The 23,031-nt window shown below is 37.2% G+C and overlaps 1 protein-coding gene across 1 annotated transcript in view; it reads right to left on the bottom strand.

Annotated features, from left to right (window-relative positions):
• The window catches only part of kcnh6a (potassium voltage-gated channel, subfamily H (eag-related), member 6a), a 61,549-nt gene that overhangs the window by 12,922 nt on the left and 25,596 nt on the right, over window positions 1-23,031 (bottom strand). The window contains exons 7-8 of the mRNA XM_073840630.1: window positions 1,487-1,912; window positions 194-611 (exon numbers count right to left, since the gene is read on the bottom strand). Coding sequence (XP_073696731.1) covers window positions 194-611; window positions 1,487-1,912 — 844 coding nt within the window. The remainder of the gene's footprint in view (window positions 1-193; window positions 612-1,486; window positions 1,913-23,031) is intronic.

The raw sequence follows: 23,031 nt of genomic DNA, 5'->3' as shown, positions 1-23,031 counted from the left end.
AAATAAAATTACATTAAATTTTTTTTATTTTTTTACTTAACATAAGCATCTTTCAGTCCATTTTGCAATCAAAACACTCTTACTGACCCCAAACCTTTGTACAGGAATGTACATATTAATGTTTAAGTTTAAAAATTCCCAGTGAAGCCTTAGTTGTCATGCCTAATAAAGATAATGAATGTAGTGCACTTACAGCCAATGAGCATGACACAAATGGAAAAAATCTTCTCAGGGTTGGTGTTAGGAGAGACGTTTCCAAATCCCACACTGGTCAAACTACTGAAGGTGAAATACAGTGCAGTTACATATTTGTCCTTGATGGAGGGTCCGGAGAAGGAATCGCTGTCATTGTAACGTTTGCCAATCTGGTCGGCCAGGTTGTCCAGCCAGCCGATCTTCATGCCTCCAATCCGGGCAGAGCTGGTGCGCTCCACGTTGCCAATGGCGTACCAGATGCATGCCAGCCAGTGAGCGATGAGGGCAAAGGTGCACATGAGGAGGAAAAGCACTGCCGCACCATACTCAGAGTAACGGTCCAGTTTCCTCGCTACTCGCACCAATCGCAGCAGCCTCGCAGTCTTCAGAAGACCAATCAGGGTCGTGGTTTGAGGCTGGAAGGACGAGTTTGAGAGAATAAATTAGTTTGGACAATCACTCCTATTTGTATTTGGTCTGCATGATTGGCACCCAAAAACACATTTTTATGGAAATTGTTACTGCAATCTATAAGCACTAAGAAACGTTATATGTGACCCTGGACCACAAAACCAGTTGTAAGTAGCACAGGTATATTTGTAGCAATAGCCAACAATATATCGTATGGGTCAAAATTACAGATTTTTCTTTTACGCCAAAAATCATTAGGATATTAAGTAAAGATCATGTTCCATGAAGATATTTTGGAAATTTCCGGTGAAATGTAACTATCTTCTGTAGCCTCTGAAGTGCAGTACGAAATGAAAAAAATATGATATTTAGGCAAAATGCATGCTTTTTCCTTTTAGAACTCAGTGAGTGTTTGAACCTTTTGTAATAGTTGCATTTGAGTGCCCCAGTTGTCCTTAGTGTGAAAAGATTTATTTTTATTTTTATTATTTTCTCTTGTGGGCTATATGTAAATGCCTTTCATGTGAAATATCTTATTGAGGTCAGTACTAAATAAACAATAACGAGCATTTTGTATGATCCCTCTTATTTTGGTAAAAATAATTCACATTTTGCAGATTCTGAAAGGGGGATGTAAACTTTTGACTTTTTTTATGACATCAACTATAGTCCAACCCTATTCTGTGGAAGTGACCTTCACCTTTTCTATAAGGTCAATAGAACATTTAGAATAACAAACACAATCAACATTATTACACTGAGATCAATACTCTAGACGATTCCTTGACTGATAGAGTGGTTCTTCTAAAATTAGAAAGCTGTGCATTTGAAATATAACATTGATTAATATACCACCTAGTTAGCATGTCACAACTCTCACCTCATCTGAACCTGATCTGAAAATGAGCAGGTCGAAGGGAATCGCAGCCACAATGTCTATGAGGAACCAGCCCTTGAAGTAGTGCTGAGCGATGCGAGTGGGATTGCTGACAACCTCGTCATTGTGATTGACGTACGTGGTCCTGAAATTGATGAGGATGTCAATTATGAACATGACATCCACCACCAGGTCCACTACGTTGAGGGGGTTGCAGGTGTAGCCGCAGGTACGCCTCCTCTCGTCCTCCTGCTCATTGAGGAGGAAGGCGGCTGAGTAGGGAGTGAAGACGGCCGTGTAGAGCACTAGGAGCAGGATGATCCAATCCCATACTGCCTTGAATGGGCTGTAGTGGAGGATGGTCCACTTGTGGATGCGTGGAGCTTGAAGCTTGTACTCAGGAAGCACATCTGCCCCAAGTGACAGTACCTGGGGAGAGAATGAAAGAGGTAAAGGTTTTTAATTGAAATTCGATGGATGCAAGGTTAACATGGACAGTTTGCTGCCAGTTTTGCTGTGAGAGATTATAACTACACCGTCTGGACAGGGTTATAATTAGAACTGCCCCTAAAAGTTGATTAACTGTTAGTCGACGAGAAGAGGCTTGGTCGACCAAAATCGCTGGGTCGCAAAAAAAAAAAAAATTCCACAGGAAGTGTCAAAATCACGCAGTCCGTGACAGACAGATCGTTAACAGCTGGTCTATGTGGTGATACAGTACATCAGGCAAGATGTTCAAATGCTCACCTATCATTCATCGACCTCAAATATGGCTTTTCATCTAAAATATGTAAGTAGTAGCAACTTTATATGGTCGCTTAATCTAACCTAGAAAAATGTGCGCTATTCATGTGTCTGTGCGGAGTGTGGAAGCTAAATAGTAGCGGCCTTACTGCATGACAGATGGAGGCGCCGGTGCGTTCACTTGCTCTTAAAATACTCTGTCATTTTTGGTCATACAGATAAAAGCAGTACATCTTTCGAACCTGAAAGACTCTACATTTATTTGTGTGCACTCACAATAACAACAAAACGTTGCGCTTTTGTAAAATAATGGAAGCAAACAGGATGCGCTTTCTGTCATTGTGGTCTTTGTGAAACTTTGAAACTGTGTATACTTGCCTTACGGACATGAAAAATGTATCTATAGAGAGTGAAATATCTATTTTTAAATAAACCAATTTAAATTGAAAACAAATATTCTCAGATTATGTAATCCATATGAAACATGTATACAGGCGCATCACTACTGTGGAGATGACAAGTCAGTGTCGTGAGTTAGAAAGAAAACAAAGAAAGCACTAGTTTATCAATAAATTATTAAAACTTCAGTGAGTCTTCCTTGCTGTTTTTCTCTGACACATTCATAATATCTGCTGGTGCCCTACGGCAATCTCTATTTTTCATGCACTTAATTGAGCACTTATTAGGTTATTTAGGCAATTAAAGGCTCATTATTATGATTTGTATGGTTTACTAATAAATGACTAATAGTCGACTAATACTTAAAATGAACGACTAATGGTCGACCAAAAAATTCTTTAGTCAAGGGCAGTCCTAGTTATTATTGTTAACAAAAACATCTCCGCTACTTGTAACCCTCATTCCCTGAAGGAGGGAATGAAGACTTCATGTCAAGACAGACAAATTAAGATTCAAAATTTGTTGGTGACATAACACAATTGAAGTAAATATTAGGTTAAAAATTAAAATGCTGCTTAAGTTGAAGCACTAAAATTGCTAACTAAAAATGTACAAAAACTAAATAAAAATAATATGAAAATATTAATATGAAAATAATATAATAAAAATGACAAAAGCACAACATAATTAGTCAAAATGAATATTAAAATGTGGCACTCTCGTCAACACGCATCGAAAAACTGACACGGAAGAGAAGAAATTATTGAATAAAGTTGTTATTTTTGCTTTCTTTTTGCCCAAAAAGTATTGTCGTGGCTTCATAAAATTATGGTTGAATCACTGATGCTCGTGTACTATTTTAACAATGTCCTTACTACCTCTTTGGGCCTTGAACTTGTCAGTTGTGCTGCTGTTCATTTTTGGGTGAAACAAGACATGCGCATAAACTATGGAAACACATTTATCAAAAAAAAAATCCTTGAAAAATTCCAATTTGACTTTGCCTCAACAGACCTTTTGATTGGACAACTAAACTAAACACTGCACAAAAAGAAAATTACCACACAATTTACTCCCCCTCATGCCATCCTAGGTGTATATGACTTTCTTCTTTCACACAAAAACAATCAGAGTTATATTAAAAAATGTACTGGCTCTTATAAGCTTTATAATGGCAGTGAATGGGTGTTGAGATTTTGAAGTCCAATAAAGTGCGTCGATCCATCATAAAAAGTACTCCACATGGCTCCAGGGGTTAAAAAAATGCCTTGTAAAGTGAATAGACGTGATTGTGTAAGAAAAATATCCATATTTAAAACTTTATCAACCATAATCTCTAACTTCCGATAACTGTCATCCAGTGGATGACGTAGGAGTAGATTTTGGACTTCAAAATCTCAACAGCCATTCACTGCCATTACAAAGCTTAAAAGCCAGGACTTTTTAAAATATAACTCCGATTGTATTCATCTGAAAAAAGAAAGTCATATACATCTAGGATGGCTTGAGGGTGAGTAAATCATGGCCTATCTATTTAATACTATGTATTTTTTTGCCAGTTTCCCAGAAAGTGACGATTTTATTCTCTTAAACACATGAGACGGAAACAGCGCTTTATTCACAAATTAATTCACAACTTTTTGAAAAAATAGCTAGTGTTATGAACACTGTATGATTCAGCACAATGATTCAGTGCCCCTAAAAAATTATACAAACAAACATGTCCACAATAAGGTTACGTCTATGAGTGACAGTACAAAATGTCAGAGGACATCTCAATAGACCCAAACAAACACACACAATGCACACCTGATCATATCTTGATGGCATTTCAAAGAAACAGACATTTCACTCAATCCTCTGAACTGTATTGTCATATCCCATTTCAACCCGCACAAACTTTAGAGATGTACAGACAGTGTGTGAAATGCAGACATCTGTTCATCTTTCATGCGTTGCTCTTCAATGTTTAAGTCCCCTCTTCCTCTTGACATGTGCCATTATTGGAAGGGCCGCAGTCACGTCCTACAGACCAGATCAAATTTTTAAAGGGCACAGCCTGAAGAAACGTGCCACAGGAGGTCTGTCTCTGTTAATCGACAACACTGTTTGAAGTGGTGCAAATGCAATGCTTTAAGAAAAATGACAAAGAAATAAACAGGTAAAAGAAGCCAACCTTGAAGAGTCTGTCATTATTTATTCTCCCTTTAAACCTGTATTATTCATAAAACAAATATGTGACTCTCAGCCAAAAAACAGTCTTAAGCCTTAAGTCTTATCCTAACAAATTAAAAATATTATAATAGTAGTCTCAAGTCACACAATAGTTTTTGTCCTGCAGAAGAACACTGTAGCCGGAGCTACTTCTCTCTGTTTATGGATATGACGAGTCACACAGGTACTAGGCTACTCCAGTGCAGTTGTCATCCCAACAGATTTACAATAGTCTGAATATAAACACTTATAGGCGTACCATAGTGATTCAGGATAAGACAAAAACACAGTCTGGAAGATGGATTCACAGTGTCATTATATAAATCTTGAACAAAGTTAGTGTACCTTTAAATCATTGTTCAGCTAACATGGCGCATATGGCACAGGTTTGACGTCATGATGTTTAGTTAAAAGACACTCGAAAAACAATGGCGTTTGATGTTATTGACATCCAACCTTTAACATTCACAGTCAACTGTGAATTCACACGCTCTCAGATATTAATAGCTAGAGTTTGTATTGTGTTACTGAGAGGCTTTGCAATGGGGTCTGGATCCGTTCATCCATACGCCTCCTCTGTCACGTCACTAGAGCTTTCCATTATCCCCCTCTACTCTGATCAATGATAAATCACTGGACATGGCTCTTAAAAACAAGGGATCCAAAAGGGGGTTTTCACAGAGAAGCCATAGAAACAAAACATTTTTCTTAGTGTGAGAAACATGTTAAAGAATTAGTTAAAATCCAAAACAAAAATGTCCTGATAATTTACTCAGCCCCATGTCATCCAAGATGTTCATGTCTTTCTTCAGTTGAAAAAAAATAAAGGTTTTTGAGAAAAGCATTCCAGGATTTTTCTTCATATAGTGGACTTCAATGGGGATCAACGGGTTAAAGGTGCAAATAGCAGTTACAATGCAGCTTCAAAGGGCTCTACACAATCCCATCCGAGGAATAAGGGTCTTATCTAGCAAAAAGATGGGTCATTTTCTAAAAAAAAAAAAAAAAAAAAAAAAAAACGAATACTTTTATACTACAAATGCTCATCTTGCACCAGCTCGACTTTACGCATTATGTAATCACGTTGGAAAAGTGATGTGCGATTAGTTCTTTGTCTGTGTACTTCGGTTCAAAAAGGTAGGGTAGGCCAAAAAACTCCATGTCATTTTCTTCTCCAACTTCAAAATCATTCAACATCGTTGTTTTACCTTTTTTTGGGCGTTCACTTTGATTACTTAATGTGTGAAGTCGAACTAGTGCAAGATGAGCACTTGTGGCTAAAAAGTATATTAATTTAATTTTCTTTTAAATCGTTTTGCTAGATAAGACCCTTATTCCTCAGCTGGAATTGTGTAGAGTCCTTTGAAGCTGCACTGAAACTGCAATTTAGACCTTCGACCCATTGATCCCCATTGAAATCCACTATATGAAAAAAATCCTGGAATATTTTCCTCAAAAATGGTATTTTTTTCTTTTCGACTGAATAAAGAAAGACATGAACATCTTAAATGACACGGGGGTGAGTAAATTATGATCTGAAGAAGCTTTTCACTATAAAGAACCTTTTGTTCAATGGAAAGATTCCACGAATGTTGAAGGTTCTTCATAGAACCATAGATGCCAAAGAGACAAAAACTAAATAAAAATGGATGACCATGTAAACAGAACCAAAATTAAAGACATTATGCAACAAGTCATTTTTTTTATGTCGAACACATTATGTCAAAAAGTATGCAGCAAGAAGTGGGCTATATATGCATCCGCTGAACTATTTCACACTGAGACCTATTTTCTGCTAGAGCTTTTCCCCAAAAGAAAATCACTCCTTTAATACACCATTAGCAGCCCGTGATTACTGCTCACACAGACGACCATGGCAACCGCTGGCTGCCATGGAGACTACAAGTTGATCGCTTGAACATCAGTCATGTGGAAAAAGTTGGTCGATCTGAAAGAGTTCTTTTGGGATGGAAAAAAAAAATATTTTGTAAGCAAGCACTAAATGACTATAACGGTAGCCATGGTATTCAAGGACATGTTCAAATAATAATAATAATGACCTCAAACCTAGTACTGCATGTTTTTTTCCTGATAAATGAGTATGCACTCAGTATTACTTGCTTTTCAGTCTTCCTTTCTTTTTCTTTTATACAAATTTTAGAACATCTGACAACCTCATGCAAATCACAGCCGTATGCAGATTGACTGTCAAGCGATGTGGTGAGGGATGCGTTTTTCTCTTATTTTGAGAGGGTATGAATGTAAATCAGGGCTTTTACTTTTCTTTAGCACTTCAGAATTGCCTTTAAGTAGATGAATGGCTTAATTTAAGAATGGTTTTAAATGTAATTTACCTGCCACCACTTATCAATTATTCAAGCTGACATCAGAAATTTGTTATGATTAATGTTTCTGTCTATTAGACATAAAATATGCAATTAAGTGAGAAAACACCACTATAACATCTGCAAATATACATATTCATCAAATATTTCTGAATACAAGATTAATGTGCATCCTGCATAAACTGCAGTCTGTACTGACCGGTATGACAATGAGAGGCTCCTTGTCCATGTTCTCACGGTGTTATGCTGACTCACAACATCCACAGAAAAGCTGAAGAAACTCCACAGACTTTACCTAAAAACAGACACTTCATCGCAGTCATCTTTACCATAAACATACTATACTATATAAACACACCAGATCTAAAGTAAGAAAGAATGCAGGACAGGATAGATGGATGATGCCAGCTTTCTGAATCCAAGGGAACAAAAAGCCGGGTTGCTGAACAAACAGGCTTAACTGCCTAAATGCACCGATTTACAGAGAAAAAAAAAAGAAATCGACAGGGAGTGGTGAGAGAGGGTGTGGAACATTTCCAACAGGTCAAACCAAATGAGACCTAAAAAGGCTGAAAGAGTCTCCCACACTGATTAGCTGTCACAGTACGGCATGGAAGGTCATTACTGCTGACCTTGCCTGTCTAAATCAATGCGGTGATATAGAAAGAATTGTTGCGTTCAAACAAAGTCCATCCACAGGTTTATATTTGATAAATGTTGCATGAAAAACTTGTCATGGTGTTACGCTCAAGTACTACGATTACTGAAACAACAACAAATTAAAGCAAAAACTAAGAAAATTATTAAAGCTTAAGCAAAAATTAAAACAGAAAATATAAAAATAAAAGCAATGTGCAATGAGTTCAAACAGATAAACGTTTCAAGCTAAAGCTTTTCTCAGTTTTCCACCACATTAGTTCAAAATAAAAATGAATAAATATATTAGTGGTAAACTTTTATGGGTTAGTTTTCATTTAGTGTGCAGACAGCATCTGTTGTGTATTTTGCATAAAAAAATTTAATTATTTGTTTATTACTCTTTGAATTATTTAAAAAAAAAAATTCAGAAATGTATACTAGAAGTTCCAAAAAGCAGACAGAAAATGAAAATGTAGCAATAGCAAGCTAATTTGTTTCCAATCAGTATCCAAAACTTTATAAATACTACCATTACTCTGTATAGTATCTTACATTGTACATTACATTGTACTGCAGTTGAAAATTGTACCTTTTACAGTTTTAGAAGCCAAACTATTAGTTGTAAAAAAAAAAAAAAAAAAAAAAAAACACACCGAACAGATGACTGGGTATAGATCTACAACTTTTTATATGTGACCCTGGACCACAAAACCAGTCTGAAGCAGCACGGGTATATTTGTAGAAATAGCCAAAAATACATTGTATGAGTCAAAACTATCGATTTTTCTTTTATGCCAAAATCATTAGGATATTACATAAAGATCATGTTTAATGAAGATATTTTGTACATTTCCAACTGCAAATATATCAAAACTTAATTTTTGATTAGTAATATGCATTCCTAAGAATTTCAATTGGGACAACTTTTAAAGGCAATTTTCTCAATATTTAAAAAAAAAATTTTTTTTTTGCACCCTCAGGCTCCATATTTTCAAATAGTTCTATCTCAGATATTGTCCTATCATAACAAACCATACATCAATGGAAAGCTTATTTATTTAGCAATTTTTCATTAAAAAAAATACCCCGACTGGTTTTGTGGTCCATCACGTAGTAATCTTTACTGAACAACATCACAAAGGAACAGTGTCCTGTACTCTTAAACACAGAAAGGGTTCATAATGTGTTCCAGCTCTTAAAGACAGAAAGGAAGACGTACAGATTACAGCAATGCAGGCCTCTAACAACAAGCAGATGCATGTAAGAGATAATGGACTGTCATTACTGAAAATAAACCCCAACATGGTTATCAGAAGCCTGATGCAAAGACCAGAGGTCTATTTGTCTGCGTCTGGCTGTACACTATCCTGCTTTATACATGGCTTCTTACCAAATAAATAAAACATCATGAACTATTGATTTGAGGTATAACTATTTTATTATTTCACTTGTTCATCTATCTTATGTACAGGTTTATCGGATATTCAGCAATATGTAACCGATGAATGCCATGAACGACCAATCAAAATCAAGTATTCCAGAGAGAGTCTAGTCACCATTAAAAGGATAGTTTACCCCAAAATAAAAAATCTGTCATTAATTACACACTCTCATGTCATTACAAACCAGTAAGACCTTTGGAACACGTTTTGGATGAAATCCGAGAGCTTTCTGATCCTGCATAGACAGCAACGCAACTCACACGTTCCATTTTGTCTCTTCCGTGTCAGTCTTCAATGCATGTTCCTGAGAGTAATACAACGCATATGGCAGATACTGATATAGAAGAGAAGAAATTGTTGAATAAAGTCATTATTTTTGTTAGCTTTGCGCACAAAAAGTATTCTCAAAGCTTCATAACATTACGGTTGAACCACTGATGTCACATGGACTATTTTATCGATTTCCTTACTACCTTTTTGGGCCTTGAACATGGTAGCTGCATTGCTGTCTATGCAGGGTCAGAAAGCTGTCCGATTTCATCAAAAATATCTTTGTATTCTAAAGATGAACGAAGGTCTTACAGGTTTGGAACAACATGAGAGTGAGTAATTAACAGAATTTTCAATTATCCCTAACATTGATTTTCACTAATTATGCTCAGAATGACACACTGCTCAGATATTAACTTTTAGTAAAAAAGCACTATTTAAATGTACCGAACAGCATCTATGGGCATTTGCTCCTAACACAAACAAGATGCTGTGTGTTGCTCTTCATGGTGCAAACAGTATCTACCACTATTTACACACAGTGTAAACAGCACCTGCCTTTTTTAGACTGTGTAAATAGCTGTTGCCAAAAGTTGTAAGTTGCTCAGAAAGTCTCATCTGTCATCACATACACATGCTAGTTTATTGATTATGCTGGGGACTTTCCATAGATCTCTACTGTTTTTATACTGAGCTACTGATATTTCCTGTGCTCTATCTTTACCCCTGCACTTCACATAAACCTTGCTATCCATTCAGAATTTATTTTGTAGTTTGTATGTTTATTCATCTTTTTTCTTCTTCATAATGAGCACTGGCAAGTGATTTCATATTTTGCTATCAAATGGAAGGCATCTGGTCCCTATTCAGTAGGCAAAACCTTTCCCACAATCACAAGCACACAGTGGTATTGCTCAATTTCACAAGGCAAAATAAGAAGTCAGCGACCTTGAAAACTATTATTCACAGCTCGCAGACAAAACAGCATCAATTTTCAGTCATCACTGCATCAGTCAAAACAAATATGTCCATTCTCACTTGGAGTATCTTATTCACATTTAAAAACACTGCATATATTTTCAGTATCAACATTTACTCATCATGTGGAGTCACAGGGCTTTCACATGTCTGTGAACTCACAAACACATACACACACACTGTGTGAACGCACATTCAAATCCATGTGCTGGAGAGATCCTAATGACAGAAGGCGCTCACATGCACACGCACGGATTCACTGGAGCGAGATATCTGTGCTTATTGATATAATCTAACACGCTGTTTCATAATGATGGAACCGGGCAAATCCATTCTCACTGTCGCCACTTTGACTACTCAGTGACACACACACATAAAGATACACAAAATTAAAACAAGCACTGTGCAAAACTTCACCAAAAGCTTTATCTTGTACAGCTAAAGTCAGTGTAACTTTCCATGACGTGTTTTTGATACTATATGTTGTTTGTATTAAAAAATAAGAAAAAAAACACCTTTTTCTGAAGAATAAACAGATTTTAACATGCAACATTACTATTCAAAATTCAAAACAGAAGCATGATGCATAAAAGCATGTAATATAACAGACTAAACAAAAAGCAAAACAAAGGGACATGCGAAAGCAACTACAGCAAATAAAACAAACACCTAGTGAATGAAAATGAAAAAATGGAAAAAGAAACAAAAGTCAAATAAAAAACATGTAATTAAGCGCCACTACTTCAAATAAAGCAAACACATGGTGAACGGCAATAGACAAAACAATAAAATAAAGACAAAGGGACACGACCTCAGGCAAAAGTACGTCTCGGTTTGCATATGTCTCGCAAGTCGCAAAAAGTCAACAGAGTCTGCCACTGAAACAACACCATTATCAGTGATCTATGTGAGTGGCATCAGCTGTCAGTCAAATCCATCCTGGTCCTGACCTATTTTTTTCTTCCCCCAACCAGGTGTGGGAGGTAAAAATCAGACAGAGTGAAAGAGAAACACAAAGCAGCGAAGGGAAGAAAAGAGTGGATGAAGAGGAGATAAATAAAGGTCAAGGCAAGGATGGTACTTACAGGCTTAAGTTTCTCTTTCAGGCTCATGGTGGCATTCTCTGAGCCGTGCTGAGACAGACACACAGAGCACTGACACGGGGAAACACCGCCCTTTCACACTCGCTCGCTTTTTCCTCATGCACGCAAACACACACACATAATGATAAAGGTGTGGAACGGACGACGGCCATCCCATTTGTGTAATGATTAGACTGTGTAGACAGAATATGGATCTGATACAGGCACTGCAAGAGATGCACTTCTCACAGAGACTTCATTCATCATTCTGTGTGCCCTTTTTATATTACATTATTTAAACTACTGTAGTCAATGAAATCCCTTTATCTTCTGCTTCAGACTGAATTATTGTTTGTATCACTGAATTTTACTATGCATGTAAACACAGTGAATAAACAAATATTTTTGTATTCAGAAAGTTTAGTTGTAGTACGGACCAAATTTCACTATTAACTAGTTGCTTATTAACGTGCATATTCCTAGCATTAAATTCAGATCTGTAATCAGATCCTTTATTCCTACCCCATGTTTAAACTTAACAACTATCCTATTTACTATTAATAAGCAGCAATGTGAAGTTTATTGAGGCCAGGGTTGTAGTTAATAGCGAGAATTGGTCCTTAGACTAAAGTGTGGCTTCTTTTTTAATAACTATTATTAACAATATGTTTTAGTGTAAAACAAGTAATAGTAAAATAACAGGAATCTCCATTTTAGTGTAGTGTAAATGACGCACATGTATTGAACAGTGTCACTGTTGTCTATATGTTATATTCTTGGCACTGATATTCTGGGATTCACAAAGTCAATGGATATGTACTCTGCAGCTGCACTGTGGCGTGCATATGTCACATGCTTATTCATTCAAATGATTCTGCATATTTACTGTGGAAACATGCATAATTATTAGAGCATTTTTGAAGCAGTTTTGGTGTACATGCACAACAACAATTAAATCAATGTAACGATTTTATTTATATTGAAAGCAGAAACACTGGAACCTGATTTTTTCATCTTTCATAATTTAGGTTTGGGGTCAGATTTTTTAATTTTTTTTTATTACAGCAGTCATGAACTGAGAAACCAAAATTTTTGTCTGAAATTTTTGCATGGTAAAAAAGTAAATATGTGACCCTGGACCACAAAACCAGTCTAAAGTAGCACAGGTATATTTCTAGCAATATCCAACAATACATTGTATGGATCAAAATTATCGATTTTTCTCTTTAATGACAAAAATCATTAGGATATTATGTATAGATCATATTCCATGAAGCTATTTTGTAAATTGTGTACCATAAATATAACAAAACTTAATTTTTGATTAGTAATATGCATTGCTAAGAACTTCATTTGGACAACTTTAAAGGGGATTTTCTCCCTCAGATTCCAGATTTTCAAATAGTTGTATCTCAGCCAAATATTCTTCTACTAACCTAACAAACTTATTTATTAGATGATGTATAAATGCTCAATTAAAAAAAAAAAAAAGACCCTTATGACTGGTTTTGTGGTCCAGGGTCACATATGACCTCACGTTGTCGCCTCCGAAATTTTCGTCTATCATAAAAAAAGTTTGGATCAGGTTTCTGCGTTTTCACATCCATAGCAAGCAGTTTGATAGGAAAAGATGACAAATGTGAAAAAAAAAAAAAAAGAAAAAAGAAAAAACAAGCACTCAGTATGCAATGACTTTTAGTCTAAAAACTTTGATAAATTAATGAAGCCAGTCTGGCAAAACGACCGACTGTTCAATGTGTCACTTTATGGCGTAATAGTCTGATTATACACCTCCTCTGTAGAAGAAGATCAATGCCTGCTTCCTGTTTAGCCCCACCCACCGATTTGTGCATGTAGTGTAAATAACAAGAGAGGCAAATGCAGGTCTACACAGAAATCAAGTGATAAAGACAGCTCCAAAGACAAAACACTGTGCAGATCCAAGTTGTGGAAAAACAATCTTTGCATTGCCTTCCTTCTGATCCCAACATTAGAAATGAGCGGATAAAATTTAGGTTTAATTAAAATCCAGACCACGTCAGTAACATGGTCTCTTGTTTGCTTCATTTTACCATAGATTCGTTTACAAACAAGGCACAATTCGACATGGGATTTTAAAAAAGATTTAAAATAAAAGATGATTTTGTGACAAGTGATGTTTCATTAACAAATTTCAGGAGGAGCTCGCGCAGATAATTAACACGGCCAATTCATCATCAGCAATCACTCCCTATCCAATCACTCTCCCTATCCAATTACTACAGTCCCTTTAAATAACCAAGCAGTCCTACCTTCAGCTATCTCTGATTCCAGCATCCCTCCCATCCCCCATTTTTATTTCTCTTCACCTCCAGCTAGGGGGGGAGCGCTATTGGGTTCGGGCCAAATGCCGAGCTCGGAGCCCTCTCCCGGACAGCATGCCAAACACGCTTAACTTTTACGCTGTTTATTATATGCAAAAGGCAAGCGAACTAGTGAAATATATTGCATCCGACAGTAATGTCACACCACACAAGTGTAACTGTTTTTATTATGTGGTCATCATTGCTTTGTCTGTTATTACAGATCATTTGATATGTAAAGAGTATTCATGCATTTTTAACCTAAATCACAGCAGTGTTCATTTGTGAAGAATGTAGGCTGTCAAACATACACAACTGTTAGCCAATCATAACAGTGGGCATTTACTACTGAGTTTAGAAACCGCCATGACTATTCAAACACTGTGCATTCTGTTAAGGGGGTGAAAACAGGACAGAAAATAGCCTATTACTTCCAAATGATGATGTTGTTTGATGTGAAAAAAAAGGTGGAGGTGAAGTGAGGCCAAGTATGGCGACCCATACTAGGAATTTGTGCTCTGCATTTAACCCATCCAAGTGCACACACACAGTAGTGAACACACACACACACACACACACCGTGAACACACACCCGGAGCAGTGGGCAGCCATTGCTGCGGCGCCCACTGGGGGATCGGTGCCTTGCTCAAGGGACTCACCTCAGTTGTGGTATTGAGGGTGGAGAGAGTGCTGTACATTCACTCCCCCCACCTACAATCCCTGCCGGACCTGAGACTCGAACCTGCAACCTTTGGGTTACAAGTCCGACTCTCTAACCATTAGGCCACGGCTGCCCCGAAATCCTGATAACATTATAAGTGAAACTCAGCTTTGCATCACAGGAAAACATTACAGTTAAAATATATATTAAAATAGAAAACAGTTATTTCGAATAGTAACAACATTTCACAATATTAGTATGTTTTATTACTGTATTTTTTATCAAATACACTGCCCTCCAAAAGTTTGGAAACACCCCTGGCAAAGTGTGGTTTTGGACAATATCAGCATAAATCCTTATCATTGACCCCTAGCACACTTCCAATCTGTGCAAATCCTATTTGGAGAGGAAACAGTCAGCTGGCATCATGTCTGTCATTGAATGGCCTCTCCAATCACCCGACCTCAACCCAATTGAGCTACTATGGGAGGAACTGGACCGTGATGTCTGTAAGAAGTGTCCAACCAGTTTGAATCATCTTTGGGCAATCCTTCAGGAGGCTTGGAGTAATATATCAAGTCAATGTTTGAATAAACTGATAGCTCGGATGCCCAGATTATGCTGTAATAGCTGCTAATGGTGGATAAATGTTTTTCTCTGTTTTTCTATGTATAAACTGTTTATGTTATAAAATATGTTTTCGTACTTTGTGTTGTCCCTTATCAGTGCAAAATGATCACAAATTAAAAAGGATTCATGCCAATATTGTCCAAAACCCCACTTTTCTAGGGCATTTCCAAACTTTTGGAGGGCAGTGTTAATGCACCCGTGGTGAGCACACTTTCAAGACTTCTTTCAAAAACAATTTAAAAATTCTTACCAACTTTTGCTGCTAAATTTAGCAACTTTTTTTTCAACAAATCTAGCTATTTTTAAAAATGTATTTGGCGATGTAAAGCAACTTTTGATAAGTGACTCAAATGATTAAAAGGCACACATTTTCCATCTAAATTACACAAAAAGAGGATGCCAAAGATTCCTTGCAGTACACAAATCACATGAATTAAGTTAAAATGAATATTGCTATCTGCATTTGTTCAAATTAATAATAATAATTTAATTATTTGTTCATTAATGATACACCTTGTTAGTAATTTGTACATGCGATTGTTGATCAGTTAGTTCATGTAAGAAAAATGGAAAAGGCACTAGTAATGTTCCAGGACATTATCCATTATCCGTTGTAAGCCTCTAACCAGAAAGCACAAAATACAATGCAGTGTTTAACCATTATCTTAGGAGGGCGCCCCGCCCCCCCCCCCAATGGCACCCCCGCCCCCCTTGTACGTCAAGTTCATTTTATTTTCGATATAGCGCCAGATCACAATAGAAGTCATTTAAGGTTATCTTTCCTATAGAGCAGGATTAAACATTGTTCTTTTATTAAACAAACTAAATTGTCTTATGTTATTTATCTTATCTACACAAAGTAGTGGTGGGCCGTTATCGGCGTAAACGTGCTGCGTTAACGTGAGACTCTTATCGGGCGATAAAAAAAATATTGCCGTTAATCTATTGTGAAAGTTGGGTTGGGAGCTGGGTCTATACTACGCAAACTATGATGACTTTCACCTTAATAGTTTAACGCGGATTTATACCAAAGACTATAGAATACCCATACATGGTCGCGCGTTTACGTCTCCTCCGCCAAAACACAGACGGGATCGCGTACTCCATTCATAAAAACCGAATCTACTATAGCACGGAATGCCACGTAATTCTTCGATTTTTTGGATTAATAAATCAACAGTTGGTCTGTCACTTAATTCAAATCGCGATATGGACTAGTGTCTGTGAAAACTGAAATGCAAAAAGACCGTTTTAATATGAATCCTGCATGTTCCGTTTGCCTAGCTGTATGTATGAATGGCGGAGACACGTTTTTTTTTTACTACAAGCATCCTGAAGCACACGTGACGCTCCCGCTAATTTTTGGAATTTGCATCTCACATGAACAGATAAATTCAATCTCCAAAGCTGCTGTGAGTGTCACTTTTACCGTTTCATTTGAAAAAACTAGCATCATTTCATACTGTAAACACACAGAAACTTCACGGCAACCTGTCAAAATAAAAGTACGGTTTAACATGAAACAGAACAATATTAGTCTTGTATTACTTTTGTACAGAATAATGTAGGTGTTTATATATTCCTTTTTAAATAATTGACATAAAACAATATATATGATAAAAAATAAATATTACAACAAGATTCACCACTTAATTGTAGAAAAAAATACTACAATTATTATTTAAACGTTTTAAACTGAATATAATTTTTCTTCCATGTATTGATTTTAACAGTAAACCTCTGTTTGTTTGCCAAAAATTAAAAGGGTTTATTTTTCATTTGATTAAAAATAAATAAATGTTTATGCTTTCATTTGATTATCAGAAAAATTAAAACACACAAGAATTTAAAAAAGCAAAATATTGTAGAGCCCTATTGTTCAATAGAGTTTTGGACTTATTTTTTCACAATTTTTTTTTTCGTTATTAGACAGAGTAGGCTAAAGTACCGGAAACCTAGGGGAAAGGCTGCAATGCATAATTAAAAATGCTGGTAAAAAAGCTGAAAAATACTGTGCCCTCTTTTACTCTCTTTTAAAGTGTAGCATACTAATTACTAACACACTGTAAAACTAACACACTAATAAAACTACATTGAGAATCTGTAGCTAATAAAAAAAAGTGTGTGTAACTCTTCAATAATTCAATGTTGTATTTAAAAACACAGTTTTTTTATATTTTAATATTTTATTTTGCATTTATATTATTTTATGAGCAAATCAAAATGAACATATATACTGTAAAATACATTTATTGCTGAGTTTTGATGCAGTGACACAATTTTGCATGATTACGTGATGATGTCATCATGCAGTGACATCACAACGTCATTTAGCAACTTTTAGCAACAAATCGACCTTCCTTTAGAAACTATCCCTGAAAATTAGTTGGCAACACTGCGCTTTTCTCCCCATTTTTAATGGACAGGAAACAATGGAAAAGGAGAAAGGGGAACAAAACTGTTCGTGACTTTTCCATGACCTCCCTAATATTTCTATTTTTTTGTCTGTGATTCTATAAATCAACATATCTATGAAACTCATGCTCATACGTCATTCAAAGGTTAATGTTTCTCACATGCAGACCGGTCTACTAAAACCAGTGCAGCTGGTCACATAACTAGGTACGTCATGTTATGTAGACAAATCAGTAGCGACAAAAATCAATGCAGATGATCATTTCCCTTCTTGCTCAGTGTCAAATCGAAGTCCAATTATCAAGCCAGGAATTGCCTGTTACAGATGTACCTCAGCATGTATGCCAAACAACAGACTGCACATATGCCTAAATACCTAAATCAAGCATAAACAAGCTTTACACTAATTACGAACGCTTTTAGCTTTAAAATGGTTTAATAAATACCATATTATTTATTTTAAAAAACTAAAATGCAAAAGGTTTGTGTGAGGGTTAGGTGATAGAATCTTAACATACAAATTAAAGAAACCACAATATACAAACAAACATGAATTTTAGTAGAAATTGAACGAGAATGAGACAGAAATAGAGAACAAGAGAGAAAGCAGAGAGTGTGTTTGCGTGCAGAGTTATCACAGATGTTTGTGTGTGAGTTGGGAAACAGACTGTGTCTCTTTGGCCTCTGCTACCACTGCCCTCTACTTCCATTAGCCCTACAAGCCAAGGTCACCGGCCGAGAGCAACACACACACACACACACACACACACACATACACACAAACGCACAGTCATCCAAACGCTCTTAATATTCTCAAAATACAGTTTAAACAACGCCAAATCAACAGCCACACATGTCAGTCCAAACCTGTATAATTTTCTTTTTTCTGGGAAACACAAAAGATGATATTTTTGAAGATGTTTTTGGTCCATACAAATGAATACAATGCATTTTATTTATTTGGTTCCCAAGTCAACATGAGGGTGCGCAAAAGATCATAGGATTTTCATTTTGGGTGAACTATCCCTTTGATTAATAGTTTGTGAACTTTCTTAAAAATATTGAGACTTCTTTCACTGTATTTACTCAGTACTGACAATTAGGGATAAGCAGAAAAACGTTCAGTTGACCTGTGGAAATGTGTCATACGCTGCATTAAAAGCTAATGCCACACACACATACACAGGCTTTATGATTGGAATGTGCAAGCTGGCAGTGGATTTGCCAGCATGATTGATTTTTCCACTGGTCGGACAACACACAGTCTCCCACGTGTGTCCATGGAGAGAGACGTCACCAATACAATCTTTTTCTTTCCATCATTTTCAGTGTCTTTCTTTGATTCTTTGATACTGCACCTCTCTTTTTTGTACTCCACTCTTTCACTATGAATTTTAAAGGCAATTGTAGACTGTTAAGATCATAGTTTATGCTTTTAGATGAACCATGGCATGAGGGACCCACACAATCTTTGCAGTCATTACGTAAAATACATCATTTAAACACTTAAGCATGCATTCCAGTCTACTTAGTAGTGCAATAATCACAATTAAAACACAGGGGTAGAAAAGTGTGCCAGTGTGTGTCTGTTCCCTACACAACAACCAAATAAGCACTGCCCACTTCAGCACAGGACTCAGTGGTCTCTGTATATAGGTCACCTAACTGACCTGTGTGAAGATGTAAAAAATAGTAAATCACCTAGGTGATATCATCAACCTCTTCACTGGCTGATTGGTGAAGGCTTTTGCTATGTCAGCTTGTGCAGTTCTTGTATTTGTGTGTGTGTGTTTATCTTTTGTGAATATACATGGCCTTGCAAAAGTTTTTTTTACGTTTTATTGCATCATTACGTTAAACTGCTTTAAATTACTTTTTTTCCCACATCAATCTACATCTCATACACCATAATGACAAAGCACAAAACAGGTTTGTAACAACTTTGCAAATTTATTAGAAATAAAAAAACTGAAAAGATACCGTTGCATAAGTACGGAGCCCCTTACGTCACCTGTAGAAGAAAAATAATTTATCCGTGGGGACGGTTTTGCAATTCGTTCCCTCAGTTTATAAACCGTACTCACGAATTCTTAAACTGTTCCCTCGGTTTAACAAACCGTGCCCACGAATTTCCAATCCGTGCGCTCAGATTTTGTAAACCGTACCCTCGGATTTTGAATCCGTACCCACAAATTCATAATCCGTGCGCACGCTTTCGCAATCCGTTCCCACAGTTTGTAAACTGCTCTCACGGATTTGTGGCCCCGCCCCCAAATTCAAACAGGACACCTGTTTAAGTGCTGGATGCATTGTTTTGCATTTATTAAACTTTATTTCTCAGTAGGCTATATGAGACTATGCAACACTAACAAAACAGAGTTTTTAGCTTTATTTTATATTAATCACCAATAGATTAGCTGCCAAAACATCATGTGTTTTAACCTATTGGTTATTAATGTAAAATAAACGATAAAAAGAAGTCTGATTTGTAAGTGCGGTCATGGTACCAAAATAAAAGAATAAGTGAAGAGCGCTGTTCAAACGGCTTTGTTTTATATAATAATATTTTTCAAAATATAAAATTACCTGAATTAAAAAAAAACGAGTTTTGGAGAGGAGAAGGTAAAAAGCAATACAAAACAAATAATGTACAGGTGATGTTACCATTCCTTTGCTCTCAAACTAAATGCAATGTAATAATAGGCCTTATTAAATAATAACATTAATAGTGCAGCATGCATCTAACTCTGGGTGAAAAGCTTATCATAATCACAAATCCGTGAGAGCAGTTTACAAACTGTGGGAACGGATTGCGAAAGTGTGCGCACGGATTATGAATTTGTGGGTACGGATTCAAAATCCGAGGGTACGGTTTACAAAATCTGAGCGCACGGATTGGAAATTCGTGGGCACGGTTTGTTAATCCGTGGGCATGAATTGTTAAACCGAGGGAACAATTTAAGAATTCGTGAGTACGGTTTATAAACTGAGGGAACGAATTGCAAAACCGTCCCCACGGATTAATTATTTTTCTTCTACAGGTGACGTAAGGGGCTCCGTACATAAGTATTCTGAGTATTCTGGGACACTCAAAATTTAGCTCAGGAGCATTCATACTGCTTCTAGATGTTACTACACTTCGAGTGGAGTTAAACTGTGGCAAATTCATTTGAATGAGTATGATTTAGAAAGGCACACACCTCTCAGAAACAGCTGAAAATGCATATCAGAGCAAAAACCAAGTCCTGAGGTCAAGATAACTGCTTGTAGAGCTCAGTGACAGACCTGCGTTAAGGCAATGATCTAGGGAAGAGTTCAGAAAAAAAATCTGCTGCACTGAAGGTTCACAGAAGCTTGTAGCCTCCATTATCCATAACGGAAGACGATTGGAAGAACTAGGACTCTAAAAAATGTCTGCCAGCCCACATCCAAGCTGACAGAGCTTGAGAGTTGAAAAGGTGAGGCAAAGAATGGCAGATAATTGCCAAATGCAGATGTGCAAAGCTTGTCACATCATACTCAAAAAGACTTGAGGCTGTAAAGGTGCTTCAACTATGTACTGAGTTAAGGGTATGAATACTTATGCAATGTACTTATTTCAGTGTTTTATTTTTAATAAATTTGTAAAATTAGCAAATCTGGTTTTTGCTTTGTCATTATTATGGTGTATGGAGTGTAAATTGACGTGGGGAAAAAATACTTTATTACTTTCATTTACTTTAAATTATTTAAAGCAATTTAACATAATGCTGCAACAAAACAAAATGTGAAAAAAATGGGTATGAGGGTATGAATACTTTTGCAAGGCACTGTAGATCTTTATATAGATCTTTAATATAGACACATTTTCCATTTCAAAATTCCATACATTTCCAGACTCAATGTCAGAGTGTCACCCACACGAACCACGCCCTCTGAAGCACCACCCACTCGTTCCAATTCACCTGATTATTGACTGTGCACACCTGACGTCACTTCCCTCTGCTCTATATATACCCGGAACCTCCAGACACTCATTGTCTGGTCTATAGATCGCACTCCATGATTGCCCTGCTCCCCTGGATTACTTTGGACTCTGGTTCCCTCTATGTTCCCGCGGACTCTCTATCTAATACCCAGGACTGTTCAGATAAGAATACTTACCGTCACATTCATCTCTGCCAATGTTTACAACTTACCTGCTGTGTTAATAAACTTACCTTCATCATTTTATACTTACCTCCGTCTCTGCCTTCATCCTTGTGTGTGACAGAAGACAAGACCACACAATTATGAGCACTGAAGAAACCACTGCACCGAATCCCTTCACCGAACTCATCCATGCCTTCAAAGCGGCGATTACCCCATCAACCACGCCGCCATCTGCCTCAGGAAGTCCCATGGCCTTACCAACAACATTCGCTGGAGAAGCGGCTGAGTGCAGCGGTTTCCTGTTACAGGTTGATCTTTACATCCGGATGCAACCACAACAGTTTCCAACAGAAGACGCTAAGGTAGCATTTCTAATTTCTCTCCTCACCGGTAAAGCTTTACAATGGGCTAAAGCCATATGGAATGCGGATAATCCCATTATTCACTCTTTTGAGCAGTTTACCAGTCATTTATCTGAAGTATTCAGCACAACTACGAGCATTCTCTCCGTTTCTGATCAACTATTCCGATTACAACAAGGATCTTCTTCGGTGCATGACTACACTCTGCATTTTCGCACGCTGGCGGCAACTACTGGCTGGAACGAGATCGCATTGCTGGGCGCCTACAGGCAAGGTTTACATCCAGACATTCAAGCCGCCATGGCTTTGTACGATGACTCCATCGGGTTGGAAACTTTTCTACAACAAACCACTCGGGTATCCCAGCGACTAGCCGCCTACCAGCCTGCTCAAACCGCTCCTCAGCCCGCTAATGTGGCAGCTTGCTCTCCAGTACCAGAACCCATGCTCATCGATTCCACCAGACTCTCACGGACCGAACGTCATCGTCGCCTTACTTCCGGCCTCTGCCTATACTGCGGCAAACCTGGTCATCTCCTTCGCAACTGCCCCATCAGACCCCCACGTCCCGTGGTGAGTACCATTCACTCTGAAATAGAAACCGCTCAACTTACATTAATACCTGTGACGGTTCATACTGCTGAATGCACTCTCCCCTTCTCTGCTCTCATTGACTCAGGAGCATCAGGAAACTTCATTTCGCAAGACTGTTTAGATGTCCTACATCTACCTCGTCAACGCCATCATCCTGTATATGCTGTGAGGACCATTCAGGGAAAACCACTGGGACGTGGGCGGATTCGATACTCTTCGCCGGTTGTCACCCTTCAGATTGGATTGTTTCATCAAGAGAAAATTAAGTTCCTGGTACTGGAGAATTCCACTGTTGATATC

The sequence above is a fragment of the Garra rufa genome, chromosome 1 (assembly GCF_049309525.1).
Source record: "Garra rufa chromosome 1, GarRuf1.0, whole genome shotgun sequence".
NCBI lineage: Eukaryota > Metazoa > Chordata > Actinopteri > Cypriniformes > Cyprinidae > Garra > Garra rufa.
The sequence above is the reverse complement of the archived record's forward strand: the minus strand, read 5'-3'. Positions and strand labels throughout refer to the sequence as shown.